The 16,003-nt window shown below is 33.4% G+C and overlaps 1 protein-coding gene across 1 annotated transcript; it reads right to left on the bottom strand.

Moving 5' to 3' along the window:
• Positions 1-4,297: 4,297 nt before the first annotated feature.
• On the bottom strand, positions 4,298-9,928 carry LOC115699837 (aspartate aminotransferase P2, mitochondrial). Its single transcript, XM_030627384.2, has 12 exons — positions 9,773-9,928; positions 9,596-9,674; positions 9,371-9,442; positions 9,069-9,263; positions 8,928-8,966; positions 8,750-8,839; positions 8,549-8,657; positions 8,350-8,459; positions 7,843-7,986; positions 7,496-7,662; positions 4,919-5,183; positions 4,298-4,769 (listed from the first exon to the last, which is right to left on the bottom strand). The coding sequence occupies exons 2-12, from the start codon at positions 9,671-9,673 to the stop codon at positions 4,638-4,640; spliced, it is 1,401 nt and encodes a 466-aa protein (XP_030483244.1). The 5' UTR covers position 9,674; positions 9,773-9,928; the 3' UTR covers positions 4,298-4,637.
• Between the last annotated feature and the right edge of the window lie 6,075 nt (positions 9,929-16,003).

Genomic DNA, 16,003 nt, shown 5'->3' with positions numbered 1-16,003 from the left:
TGGTAGAGAGTGTAATTTTAAGCAAAAAGAGATTAATCCTCAATCTCTACTTTTACAATTTTTTAAAAATATTTAATATGTAAAACTTTGGAGCTCATATAAAGTTTTAAATTTTTTTACATTTACACCAAAATACGAGAACTATTATTTTAATAATAATTAATATATTTATATAAGGGACTTAAAATTTAATTTTGTCTTTAACTCCATATATTTTAGGGACGACTCTATCGAAAATGACCCGTTTAATAAATGGGTCAATTATGTCAACCCAAAATGACCCGTACCCATTTAAAATAAACTCAAACTCATTTATTTCGTGCGGGTTTCGAGTTGTATTATTGTATCTAACCCGAATTGCCACCTCTAAACTCTACCAAATAATTTATGTCTTTTTCTCTCTCCTTATTTTCTTCTTCCTCTTTCACTAATAATATTAAAGATTTGTCCTTTGTATTTGTATTGTAGCTCTATGTCATCATGTATAGACTAGTGAATAATGCAATAGCTCATTTATATAAAGCTGTGACTATCATTTATCAAGACACAGAAGAAGAAATTAGTCTAAATGCATGATGGAATTGCAATGCATGTTCACCATCATTACTTGCTCTATCTCACAGACTCAACTCAGTGCTTTGAAAAATATAATTAAATCTCTCTCTCTATATATATTTATATATATATATGGCCATATATATATATATCAGAGAATAGAATAATACTTCATTCCATTCCTTGGGCTTTGGGCATTAATCCTGCTCAACTAATTCAACTTCACCATGTGATTCAATTGAAATTGTTGGCTCCACATGACACAGTCATTAGTATCAAAATAAATCAAGATAATCATGTTTTGAAAATATTAGACTCTAGCTCATGCCTTTAATTATCATACATAGTTGAGTTGAATATAAGTTCTTGTGGTATGAGTATATTATTAATTTGCACAAGCACTATTTTTTTTCTTAATTAAGACTGATCATTTATTTTTTATTTGTTAATTTTCTTGCTTATTGTTAGAGATAACAATACAATAGAATTAGAATATAGTAGATAAGTTACATGTTATCGAGTGCAGGCAAATGCTAGCTGTGTCCTCTTCAGGATTATTATTATTAAAGCTTTATTAATTAGTTTTGACTTTAAAGTATTATTGTCACTGGTTCCAGTTCCAGTTCCAGTTCCAGCATCAAAGTGGAAAAAGGTTTAATTTTTCTTCTTCACATGTCTTTGTTTTGTAGTGAAAATTAATAGAAATGCAAGTAAATGCTAGCTGTGTGCTAGATATTATTTTATAAAAATAATAAAGTTTATACAATCGATATCAATTGCGGAATAATATAAACATATCAAATATATATGCAAATTACAAAAGAGATCGAAGAAATACTTCCAATCATTGATCTTTTGAGCTTTAATCTCACACGAACTTCGAATCTACAAAAGAAAAGAAAATGCGTTAGTATGAGTAATTGAGCTTCTAAGATCTCTCTACTCTCTTTAGATGGAATTGACTGTTTACACAAAATGAGTGAGGAGCTCAGCACCCTATTTATACGTGAGATACTTTATTAGTATTTGTGCCACATTAATTAATTCGAAAAATCAAATCGAGAAATAAATTAAATTGACCTAATATTAGAATATTTATGTTTATCAAAAAATTGATTTAGAATCAATTATAATGAATATTTCATATTCATACAAGTGTAATCAATTGATCTTCGAAAACTAATAAAATAGAGCTTAAGAAAAGAATAAAATAATAAATAATAAATAAGTAATTTTTTACGTGGTTCGAGCGTTGACAATTCTTAATCCACGAGTTCGCTGTATTAGCCTTACAACTGTTTAGTTAATACAAGTGTTTACAATATAAACCCTAGCTCTACACTCCTCTTGTTTCTCTTGAGGAAAAAGAAGCTAGTAGGAATTTTAGCAGAGGTTCGACTAGTATCAAAATGTTCACCCTTTGTGCATAAAAAATGAGAGTATTTATAGGCATACATGTGGTTAAGGGCATACCCTTTACCCACCTAGGGTTTCGTACTCAACACGCTGTAAGAGCTGGTACTACAACATGACGATCTATTTGTTGGTTGGTAGGAAACTTCTCCATTGTGTGGTGTACGACTACAGTGAGGGATTTCATGTGAACTAGGACACGTGTCACTAAAAGGTTTTACCTTGAAAAGTTGTTGCCTAGACAAGTCATTAGGAAAAAAGGAGATTTCAAAGTCAAGTGCGCGCACTACTATAGTTTGACACAGGGTACAAGATTTGAGTTGGTGTCGAATAATAAGTAATCGTCGCTTCGAGCTCCGTGTAGGATATCGTCAAGTATCCTTTGGGATTATTGAGCCACATCCGTCCCGGATCATACTGACCTACTACCTTCCTAGAATACTTGTAGCTCCCAGAAACTCTGATCCTCCCTAATCGCAGATGGAATGTAAGAGTCCTAGAGTCCTTTACATCTTTGCTAACACTTGGGGATCCCTGACTAGCTTCCGGAATATAACAGTTTCCTTAGTTTCCTTAGTGTCATTAAGCAAAAATGACATACCTGATTGCAGATAGTCCAAGGTGGCACCCTTCCGTGATTACCACGTAGCAGGCATTTGGGAATACAGATAACAGGTAGGATACAAAATAGGAAACTCCCTAGAAATTTCTCAGAAACAAACAAAAAAGGAAACTTCCTAGAAAATGACAAACTGACAAACATAGAAAATGACAAATTGACGACAAATAAACAAACCGACAAATATAGAAAACGACAAACCTACAAACAAACAATTAGGGAAATTTCCTACAAACATCATGACTATCAGAAAATTTCTTACTTATTTCTATCTTACAAAAATAAGAGATATGGAATCTCTTTGTACTACTTATGAGCAGTCTATAATTAACTTGTGGTCAGCATTGTAGTCGGAGTCATAATTGGGGTCCTTCTAAAGTGGGTGCCAACCTGATGGTTTATCATCTTCATCGCTTCCAGCTGGTGGACATGCTCATGCATCATAATCAGAAAAAACAATCTCCCATTCTAGTCTAGTGTACTGAAAGAGATAAGGATCTTGCTTGATTCTTGGTCCATGTATGGGTCTTATGAATCTTCAAAAATGCTTGTCTTACGGAGTAGGACTCCTACAGTGTCAGTTTCTTTGAATAGTGATGAATTTTTCTTCTTCGCTTTAGGGGCTTGGACCTGATTGTGACTATTTTCATAAATTTAAAATTTTTCTAGAGCCTTTGCTATGCGTCATGAATAATCTGAGGAAAATATTTTTCATGGGGCATCATCTTTTATTTATGGCCAAATTCCTAGTTGAATAGTTTGATTTTACTTAAAAATAACCTTTTGGAGATCTCTATACTGTGAACTTTCTCTGAAAGATGCTTCCTGGGAGTCGTATAGTTCAAAGGTGGGACTGCAAATTACTTTCTTATTCTCGTCCAATTTTGCATTAAGACTTACAAGGAAGACAGTGTAGCAATCCATCATGTTGGCTACATGTGGTCCTAAGGGATAAACAAAGACGTGTCTATTGTTGCGAACATTTTCCCATTCATCTCAAAGGATTTTTCTTCCACTCTTCTAGAGAAGCATACCAAGATAAAATATCCATTTAAATTTGGTAGGCTGACTTAATTTTTTCTTGTTTGAGAAAAGACTATATAGCAGTGTGAAGAGTCATAATTTAGACTTCGACAGCAATTGTCAAATACATGTTAAGTACCAAAAAAGATAGACTATGGATTTTGAAGTGAAAAACATAGTCCAGAAGGGTGAATTAAAAAATCACGTTGAAAATATGGTTCAAATTTAGAAAAATTTTAGTTGAAAGTACAAACAGCCTGTTGAAAATCATCCCAATGTGTTTCATTCTCTTTTATTTGACAAAAATTTTCTTAGACCAAAGTTATGCGATGCTGTGGCTAAATTTGTTCTAATACTGAAATACACCTAACTAAAAATTTCTAACACTTTAAATAGACTTTCCATTCTCAAAAGAAAACCCATTTCTATTCATATCAGGAAAAAACAAATCTCTATGGAGCATACCATCTTTCTACATATTGTGTTTAAATATTGTGTCAAACAGGATCGGTCTATCTTTAACACACAAAAATCACGTTATTTTCAAGTATACTTACTGTGTTGAAAACCGTTTTACCACAGTAAGTATGCTTGAAAATAACCGTGCTAATCCATTTGGCTTTCTCTTACATAATTTAAAATTTAAATTGAGGAATTTGTCCAAATAAAAGAAAATAGACAAATGGATTGTAAATTATAATATTTATTATTTCTAATTCTTTTAAAGAAATTATAATAACAGGAAAATTAAATTTCCACGACGATGACAAATCCCGTTGATACTAGAATTATTTTGTTTTATTTTTTGGAATCACAACTCATTAAGCTGCAGACTATATCATGCTCAACAAGATTACAGGTAAAGAATTTAGCATACAAAATTCTCATTGAGAAAACAACAGGTTTGAGAAGCAAGCATTGCTTTGTTACAATTATTATGTAATCATATAATAAAATTCAGATCTAGACATCCCATTCACAGGCTCACCAAAAAATTGTGTGTGGATTTGCTTGTTGAAGTAGTCTATCAATTAACATTGTGGTAAGAATCAATGATTGCATCTGCAAGGTATTCGCATTTGGCCAAAGATAAGCCAGCCAAGGATATCCTTCCATCCTTTGTCATGTACACGTGCCACTTGTCGGTCATGTTATCGCTCTGATCAATAATGAAGCAAAAATTATTATTCATATAATAATCTGTTTCTGTGGTAGTTGATCTGATTACTACACTCAACAGAAAAAGTTGGCTTGTCACCATGTTAAGTAATCGCGGAATACAGTTGAAGAAGAGAATCGGAATTTTACCTGGGCTTTGTTCAACCCTGTGAATGAAAACATGCCAATCTGTTTAAGTACAAATGACCAATCCTTTCCACTTTTGTCTTTCGAGCTAAGGCTGTCGTATAATTTCTGTCTTACGTTCTTTATTCTTCCAGCCATCATTTCCATCTCTGCTTTCCATTCATTAAAGAGAGTTGGGTCTCCAACCACATTAGCCACAATCCTTGCCCCGTGAATAGGAGGGTTCGAGTACATAGGTCGAGCAATCCTTTTCAGTTGACTTTTCACTCTGAATAACATAAACATAAACTTGTTAGCAAGTTCTTGACATAATGCTCCACTAAATAACCAACAGGTTGGCTAAAAAAGTATTTGGTTCGACTATAGAAAGGCAATGGAAAATATGAGAAATTCACTACTGCTAACAAAGGAACAAGCATACAGGATGAATCTATGACGACATGAATGATTTCTGATATTGTGCGTTTTAACGTTATAACTTTGTACTTTAGCGTTTCGTAGTTTATTTTACTTAATTTAAATGTGTTTTGTAGTTTGAAAAGACATCGGAACAAAGAAAAGGAATGGATAATTGAGCTAAAAAAATCAAGTGCGAAGTCAGCGCTCCGTGTTATGACAACTTTCTTCTGAGTTGCGACGCTGGCTGGTGTTAGCGTCGACGCAAGCCAAAATTCAGAAATGGAAAACTTGCCTTATTTGTGTATTTTTCTTGCAATTTTTTTTTTTACTAATTTGGGACATCTTGTAGATGAGAAACAGCCCCTAAGCATTATAGAGATAACAAAAGTGATCAAGGATTGAAGAGCTAAAGATTCACAGATATTTCAAGAGTTTTTCTTAATCTCGTCTGTTCTTCCATTGTAAACATGATAGCTTTGTTTATGATATTTTGTTGGGTTTATACTAGTGTGATAATGAACTAATTTCCTTTTGTAGGATTTGCAATTGAAACTCGATATGTAGATTGAATTAATAATTTGATCTTAATTCTGAAACTATATTAAGTTGTTCAACGTGAAGGTTTTTGACGTCGACGATCGAAGCAGCTTTGGTTGAAAGAAAGGAACAAAAATAGCAGGTTTTTTCATGCTCAAGCAAGCATGGAAAAATAACTTATTTATAAATTGAAAAATGGGGACAGAGAGTGGGTGGATTGAGATCCTGGGTTAGCTAGCGAAGGAGATGATATGTTATTTTCATAATTTGTTTGTTGCTTTAGGGGCAGATTGGCGAGACTATTGATGTTTTCCAACAACGATTATAGATGAAAACATTGAGATGCTTCGGCCGGTTATAGATGAAGAAGCGAAGAAAGCAGTTATGCATCTGGATAAATCACTAGGACTAGATGGTTTTGAGTCCAACCTTTTATCAAAATTTTTGGATGATCGTGGGGAATGATGTGGCAGCTGGTGTAGGAGGATAATATGAAGGTTACTAATATAGTGCCGATTCCGAAAAAGAAACAATTTTCTATGGGGAATCTGAGACCTATTTCTTTGTGCAATATTATACTGTACAAAATTGCTTCTAAGGTACTGGCTAATATAATGAAGTCTATTTTGTTACATCATGTTTTTCAGAAATGCAGGTTATTTTTATTCTGGGAAGGTTGATAACAAATAATGTGATGTTATGTATTGAAGGGCTTCATTACTTAAAAAGAAAGCAGAAAGGCAAGGAAGGATACATAACTCTTAAGCTAGATATGAGCAGGCTTATGACTGTCTAGAGTGGGATTACTTGAGAGTGATGCTTTAAAGATGGGATTTCATGAACGAGATTCAACTAGTTCCTCAGTGTATTTCCAAGGTTGAGTATAAAGTTGTTCATGGGGGAAGAGAGATAGGGCCGATTAGTCCAATAAGAGGGATAAGACAAAGAGATCCTTTCTCCTTACCTTTTTATTGTTTGGGTGGAAGGTTTTAAGTCTGTCATCAAGACGTATGAGGCGAGAGAGTGGATTCATGGGTGTAAGGTGGCTCATGAAGCTCCATCAGTGCCGCATATGTTTTTCGGGGATGATAAGTTATCTCTATTGCAAAACTATCAATCAAAGAGGCTTGAGGGTTAAGGAGCTTTTACAGAAATTTGGGCTGGCTTCAGGGTAAAAAATATGAGTACTTCAATGAGTTATTTTTGGTGATAAATTCTCCATGGGATAGCGTGCTTAGTTTAAAGCTCAACATCAATTTTCTCAATCATTTACTAGACAAGGTTAATGGATCGCTCTGCAATAACGGGTGCTGATACCACATTCAATATTATCATACTTCTATTTACTTAAGTGATAATACTTCTTACTAGTTACTACTAATTACACATAACTTGACAGATGCGCTTACTAGGGAGAAGGCACACATATAACTAGGTTCTCATATCTAGATTTTCTGTGGGTTTTTGGATGAAATTATAATTGAAGGTATACTCCAAAAGAAATAACCTTTAGGGTAGTATAAAAATGTTGTAGTCTACCTTTGGTTGAAAAAGACACTGGGGAGATGGAACAATCACACATGAAGATTTAGGATCATTATTATCAGAGCATGAGAAAATTAAAATAAAAGTTCAAGAACTTGCCTTGCTGCTGCATCTGCTGAACTGCAGACAACATTCATTGCTCCAATCCTTTCTGAATAAAGACCCAAATTTTTACTGTAAGACTGAGCGATCAAAACTTCCATGCCACGTGCAGCAAACAGTCTCACCGATGATGCATCAGCATCAAGGCTTCCACTAGCAAATCCCTTTAAAGAAAAATAAAATAATAATAAATATACAGTTAAATAACGACTCAACAGAATGTTCTAAATGTTACATCCAAAATAAGAAAATGGATACTGCATGCATTGCATTGCAACACAAAATCTTAAAAGTAGTAGTGTAAATAGAGAATGAATCTAAAGCAAAATTTCAAACATTGGTACCTGGTATGCAACATCGAAAAATGGAATAAGGTTCTTTTCTTGAATGACATCAGCAATTTTCTCCCACTGTTCGGGTGTTGGATCTATGCCAGTTGGGTTGTGAGCACAGCCATGAAGCAATACAAAAGACCCTTCAGGTGCTGCCTGAAGAAAATAACACACATATCACTAATTAGAAAAGAGTGAAACACACTCGGAAATACATAAAAATACAAAGGAACACATAATCTTATAGATAGCATCTGCCCAATTTGACACTACAAAATAAAGGAAGGCATTACATGAACTTTACCTCTCCTTTTTCAAAAACAAAAGAGAAAGTTATCAGGGGATGAAAAGAAACACATCTGCATAGCATAGATACTACAATTTACAAAATTGAAACACATAATATAACACAAGTGAGAATTTACAAGATTAAGCCACAGTGCACTAGATTGAACTACATTGGTATAATAGTACTATGAAATGTTGATCAAGCAGTCCGTAAATGATCATCATGTTTACCTCAATGTCAGCAATCATCCCCTCAAAATCCAAACCAACTGTTTTTGGATCGTAGTATCTGTATTCAGACCAGGGTACTCTAGCATCATTAAAAATATTCTTGTGATTGCCTGCAATGAAAAGTTTGTTAGACATAAAAATCAATTTTAAAGGTTCAGATCAAAAACAAATTCAAGAAATTTATTTTGGCATTACACACCCCAGGTTGGAGCTGATATCAGAACTTTAGCCCCAGGAAAATATCTTTCAATAAGAGCAGCGGCGAGACGGAGAGAACCTGTTCCTGAAAGTCCTTGAACGGTTGCAACCTGATATAAAGCAGAGAAAATATGACAAAAATAATCAAGGTACCATGAAAAGAATTAATTTTTCTTGACTCAAATTCGAAATTCAAGCTTACTCTTTGTTCTTTGATTACTGGGTTATCTGCTCCAAACAATAATTCTGCCGTTGCCTTATTGAAGGCGGCCAAACCTTCAATTGGAAGGTACTATATACGTAAACAAATCACATTTAGTAACTATCATCAAGAGGGATAGAATTCAAGTCAACAAACATTTCGACTACTTGGATTTTACCTCTTTGTTTTCTCCCCTCTCAAGCATAAGATTCTCCGCCTAAAAAACAACAACAAAAAGAAAATGTGTTTTGTGTCAAAATTATTGTGAGAACTAAAACTATCATCATCAGATTTGTTAAAATGGAAAAACAAAATCAACCTTCTTAACAACTTCAAGCACGTAAGGATGAAGCTCCTCAGTCCTATAGGCCCCAACTCCAAGGTTAAGCTTCAAATCATTGGTGTCTGCTTTGAATGCTTCTGAAACTCCAAGGATTGGATCAGCAGGGGCCATGGGAACTCCCTCAAACCGAGATGTGTTGACAGCAACAACCATAGATACACGGCCAGAAGACTACCCAAAACCAATTCAAATGATTTAATTGAAAGATCTCAAAACTCTATTTCGATAATTAAGCATATATAGTTGTATTAGATATATACATGTATATGTATATGTACCTTTCCATTTGAAAAAATGTTGATTTTCTCCTTGGTGAAGCTCAAACTTGAACTGTGTAGCTTCAACCTTCCCTGTTTGAAAAGAAAAACACAAAAGTTTGGATCGGCAAATTGCAATTAAAAAAAAATCTCAAGAGTGTTTGTATTGAATCCAATTTCATAAATTATCTCAGCAAACAAAACAAAAATTAGAAATCAGTAAGAAAATTAATAGAAGAAGCTAACCCTAAAAGAATCCTCAGTAGAGACCGAAGCTGATGGTGAAGAAGAGAGTGAAGTTATAGAGAGCAGTGAAGAAGCCATTCTGAAATCGAAATGGATAATAAATATGAGTTAATCAAAACAGTTTGTTTGTGACATTAATTATAAATTGATTAAAATTTAGATGAAGAGAAAGAAAACCTTTTCTTTAGATCAAATCAGATAAAAATTAAGCTCCTTGTGTTGTGGTAGCTTAGCAGAGTGAGATTGAGGACGATGACTACGATGTAATAATGTAAGTGAAGAGCATGTGAATGTGTTTTCGATTCACGGATTGTACCAAAAATCGACATTTGTCCAACATTTACTGGCTAATGGTGTTTGTGGACTTCTAGCCCACTAGATTATATGATGGGCTTGAATATTGGGCCCAATTAAAAGATAAAGCCTTTCTAATAGGTAAACTTACAAAAATACTGGAATTTGGGATAAGTTTTACAAAAATACCGTCACACGGAAATATTTTCAAAAATACCGTGTTTTTATAAAAGACCAGTAGAACACAAAACAGAACAACTAAAAATAATAGTGGAACAACTACAAAACAATAGTAGAACACCAATGAAAACTTAACACATTATACTGCAGTATGAAATTTATAAAAAAATACAGTAAAAAAGTAAAAAATACCGCCTGAGTATTTTTGTAAAAAAATAATAAAAGTTAGTATACTATGTAAATTTCCCTTCTAGTAAGGTTTTTTTACAAAAATACTGAATTTTGTACAAAATTTTACAATTTTACTACTACATGAATTTTTTTACAAAAATACTGTTTTTTATAAAACAACCGTAATTCTAACACCCTAACTACCTTAGGCGCATTACGTGATTTTTAAACGTACTGTGCAGCTCGTTGCTAATCAACGAGGTTTATGGAAAAACGTGATTAATTAAAATTTTGCTTTTTAATTAAACTTATAAAATAATATTACAGAAAGACTCGGGATCCTGATTATAAAATCATTTACAAAAGATTTAACCGTTTAACTGTTACATAAAATAAAAGTCGTCTAACGACCAGTTACAAAAATTCAGCCTTGCTGTCCCGAGGATCGTACGCTCCAGGCCTAACTTGCCTGACATGTACAATCTTCACAAGCTCGCTCACGGTCCATCAGCTTTAGCCTTACCTTTACCTACACATAAACGTAGAACTGTGAGTCGACAGACTCAGTAAGAAAAGCATAATAATACTCATACATAATTCTAAGCTATAGTGTCCAACACGTCACAGGAGTCCGCTTCTTGCCATGTCCCGACATGGTGCCGAGCCCCTTCTTGCCATGTCCGACATGGTGCGAGTTACGAACGTTCATAGGGACGGTACTATTGACACGTAACAACCCGATCGGTCGAGCCGGTCATACTCCGGCTGAGTCATACTCCGGCTGTCTGCAGACGTGTTACTATATCCTCACGATCGGTCGAGCCGGTCATACTCATTCTTGGTCATACTCAGGCTGTGCAGAGCGGGATACGTCAATAGCACGGAACCACCAACCAAGTGTCGGCTGATCGGTCAAGCCGGTCATACTCATTTCTTGGTCATACTCCGGCTGTCTTAGACGTGACAGGGTTGGTTGGTTCGAAGCCAGCATACAACTAATGTAATCCCAATAGGCTTCCTACATGCTCATTAAACATGTAATCTACATATGCATCTTGTTATACTAATCTTACACGGATTCGAATTCGGGTGTGCGGTCAACATTTGGCCCGAAGTGACGGCGGATTGCGGCTCTAAACCATAAAAATCACAACGCTATAAGTGACACGCTAAATCACTTCCCGGGGACTTAAACTAGGAACTAAAAGTTTCCCTATTGATAAAAAGCATGGCAATACCCCTTAAAACATAAAAACGAGGAAAAACACGGGTTCTGAAAAATCCCCAACCGGTAGACCGGTTGCCCAACCGGAATTCCGGTTCTGGGAAGTCGGGACCCTCGTCCAGAATTCGGATGCACAACGGGAGTCGGTTCCTCGCGACGCAACATCAAATATTCATATCTCGATCAATTCTAACCCAAATCATGCAAGATCTTAGGACACATTCTATATGCCCCAAATAACCATTCAAAGGCAACAAAATCACCCAGAACTCACAGAATCACAAAACACCATTAAAGACCAAGCTTTGAGTTCCAAAACTCAAACTTGGTTAGAATCCACTAACATGCAATCAAGCTAGATCAAACCTACATAAATATGCATAACTAAGCCTCTGAAAATGAAAATAATCAACCACAGCAAGTAATTTACAGATTCAACATATATTTTCAAAATTCATGCTCTTGAACTAAAAACTCCCAAAACTTGATTCCAAGTAACCATCATGCATACACTAGCTCTAAATTACTTAAAAATAGCAAGATTAAACTTTAGAAAACAACAACAAATCACAGCAGCAAGAACTTCAAATTAACATGCATTTACTCAACTTTTTCATCAAAACTCAAGAAATTAAAGAAGGGAGAAGATGAGCTAACCTAGCTTGCAAAGGACCTTAAGATGGGATGAATCAACAAGTAAAAATCAATGAAGAATTCAGCTCCTTGCTGCCCAAAGCTTCAGCCGAAATAGAGAGAGAAATGGAGAGTTTCTTTTTCAAAATTTTCTATTCTCTACACTTAGCATTTTTGTAAAAATTTGGAATAAAGCATATACACTTAACATATAACACTTTCAGCCACATAACATTAAAATAAACATTATTTTCCAATTCATCAAGTCACATAAGACAAAACACTAATGGGGCAAAAAGACCATTTTGCCCCTTCTCCAAAAAATCACATAAAAATCACTAAAGGGGTATTTTTGGGAAATTCTAAATTCCCGGCCATTCCCGACATTCCCAATGTCTAAAACCCGTCCCCAAACTACTAACATACTAAGTTGTGATTTCTACTGAGCCAAACGGCAGGAGTTCCAAATGCGGGCACTTGGGAATTACAAAATAGGCAAGCTACAGAATAACATAAATAACAGTATAATAAATTATTTAAATAGCTATAAATAATTTCATAATTAATCATAAACAACTGATAATTTCCAAATTAACTAAGCGGGCTTTACAGTAATTTACTACACAGAATAATTAAAAGCAATGGTAGAACAACTAGAAAAATAATAGTGGAACAACACATGAAACTTAACACAATACACAGTATTTTTGAAAAAATTATGCCCCACAGTAAAAAAAAGTAAGAAATTTCAGTATATGGTGTAAAAATCTCTTTCTAATATTAAAGGGAAAACTTACACAAATACCTAAATTGGGCCAAACTTTACAAAAATATTAGGACACATAAAATTTAATATTTATACTGTTCTAATTTATTTTCTAACTTTTATATTGTGTGTAAGTCAAACAATACCAAAGCTCCTTAAACTCACCAACCACGATCAACAACCACCAATCAATCATGGAACAGTAAGAAAACAACTATAATTTAAGACTCCAATCCTAAAATAATAACATAAAACCAACTAAAATAACTTTAAAATAATAATAAAACTACAAAAACAAAATAAACCAAAAAAATTACAATAAATAAATACTATACCTCAATAACTATTTTGGCAATGAAGACTTCCATATCTTCATGAGAGGAAACCTTTCTCTCAGAAAGTTTTCCCTTACCCTATATACATTTAAGAACAATTCATAACAACAACAAAAATAACCGTAAAAAATATAAAAATCAAGTATATAATACTAAATACCGAATAGGACATACAAAATAACAAAACATATAAAATTTAAAAAATCAGTGAACATGCACAAGCAAAAACCCTAAAACAATAATAAAACAAGAGAACCCTAAACTGCATAACAAGATTGAAAACAAAACACAACAAATAACATAAACAACAACAAGATGATTAAAAAAACCCCACCCCTCCCGAAAAAAAACAGATAAATACCTTTGTTACTTTCTCTATCTCGAAATATTCATCTTCAAGCTCAAAATCAGAGTTTGAATCTTCAATGATAGTTTTAGAACATTTTTGATTTCTTCTTTTCCGCTGAATCAACTACTAACTTTCTTTTAGAAGTTATGGGAGATGTAAGGGTAGGGGGATCATCTTTGAAATTTTTCTTCTTACACTTTTCTTACCCATTGCTGAACTCTTCACATTTGTTTCAGAAGTTTTTTAGATTTTTTTACGATTGGAGAAGAAGAACATGAACGAGTAACAGCCATGGATAGAATGAAACAAATATATAAAGGGAAACAATGACCAACGAAGGAAGGTAAAAAGGGAGGGAATATGATTTTAGAAAAAAAAAATTGAACTGAAATGGAATTCAGTTCACCAAGTTATCAAACGTGCGTAACCACCCATAATTGAAAAAACGTGGATAAAATTTTCAAACAAGTGAAGAAAAAAACTAAAAAAGAAGGTTAAGAAGAAGAAGAAGAAGAAGAAGAAGAAATGAGTTTGAAAAAGGTGTATTCAGTTTTTAAAAAAAATTGGCTCAATGTGACTTTGACGTGACAAATGTTACTTAAACAGTAAAAATAAGGTTTCAAAAACAAATACAATATAAACGAAAATATTACACAGTATAAAAGTTGAAATTCCGTATTTTAATATTTCCAGTTTTATTATTTAATTAAATGCGGAATAATGAAACTGGTACTGAAACAGTTTTTCTGTAGCTACAAAAGACAATTCTGTAACTCTAGAATAAACCAGAAAAACAAACAGTGCAAAAAAGTAAAAATACACAAGGTTTTTGTACGTGGTTTCAACAATCCTTTCAGATTGTTACTAGTCCACGGGGCCAGGCCCAGAGATAAGATTCATTAGATCGGTCTCAAAAATACAAAGTAATTGACTTATGCATAAATAGACTCCCTCGTATTGTATGCCGCAAGCTTGATGTATTCCACCTACTAACCGAATCTTGATAAAACTCCAAGAGCTCGAAATCCCTTCGATCACCTTGAAGAGTGCTAAAATCCTCGCGATGCAAGACTTGAAAAGCAATCTCTCGAAAGCTTTGAAAAACCTTCTCTCGAAGGTTGTGTGCTTGAATCCTCTCGATGCAAGACTTGAAAAGCAATCTCTCGAAAGCTTTGAAAAACCTTCTCCTAAAGGTTGTGTGCTTGAATCCTCCCGATGCAAGACTTGAAAAGTAATCTCCCGAAAGCTTTGTAAAACCTTCTCCCGAAGGTTGCACTGATGTTCTTCTTTGTTGTAGACTTGAATACAGACTCAAGACAATACAAACTACAAATAAACAGAGTAAGAGTCGAACAACTCTTCTCTACAAAACAAAGACACTCTTTCCTTAAGATATGTATACAATTTTAAGTGTATGAAAGAGATACAAAACCTAGCTGCTATAAGGTGTATTTATAATCAATATACACCTTATTGACAGCTTACACACAGTCTAAACAAGACCCCAACCCACTAGAAATTTCCCTAAAATAATTCTTCAATCAGCCCAAGAATTTCCATTTCTGTACCTACAGAATCGTGGGCAGTAAGTACAACTTTCCTTTTATAGAAAAAGAAAGTTTAGCTCCGGTTTTCTCTTCAAGAAATCTGATCTAAGAAAATGGGAAGCTCACACAAGATCAGAATATACAGCTGGTTAGATAAAAATTAATTGTTTAATCAAACTTACTATTTTTACCTCAATTTCCATAAATAGGAAAGCTAGACAGCTTTCCTTCCAAGTTTAGATACACACAATAGGGAAACCAAATTAAACATACCAGCCGAAATATACAATAAATAATAAAAAAAATTTGTCAATTAAATATGCTAAAAATAGAATTAACAAAAGTAAATTATATTGTTTCAGTTTAACAATATAAAAGTAATAAAAATAATAATTAAAGTATAACATGTAAATTTTTCTATTAAAAAAAGAATAAATACAAACCAATTTAACCCTATGCCTTTTTTAATATGAGAAATCATAGTTTTGTCAAAAATATTATATAAATATATATAGAAATTATAGTTTACATGAGATTGATAAATAAATCCCTTAATTATTCAAACAATTTCATATAGAAGATACTTTTACACTAGAAACTAATTTATTTGATATGGATATTGATGAGCTAACAAAGTGAAGGACATAAGGTACATTGAAATATTATAGAAGTTGATTAATTCATCTTCTAATTTAATTTTCTCATTTGAAAGATAATTTGATTTTAAAAATTAATGAGAAACTAATAATTTGTTTTAAAGAAGTAGGAGTTTCAATTTTGTAAGTTTATTTATGGATATATTTATATACTCTAACCCTAGAATGACCATATTACAAAATCAATGTGGTATTGCAATTTATCTTATCCTTATTCATAGTAAGGGAAATTTGTTTTGTGATAAAAGGATC

The sequence above is a fragment of the Cannabis sativa genome, chromosome X (assembly GCF_029168945.1).
Source record: "Cannabis sativa cultivar Pink pepper isolate KNU-18-1 chromosome X, ASM2916894v1, whole genome shotgun sequence".
NCBI lineage: Eukaryota > Viridiplantae > Streptophyta > Magnoliopsida > Rosales > Cannabaceae > Cannabis > Cannabis sativa.
This window is presented reverse-complemented; position numbering and strand designations above follow the sequence as displayed.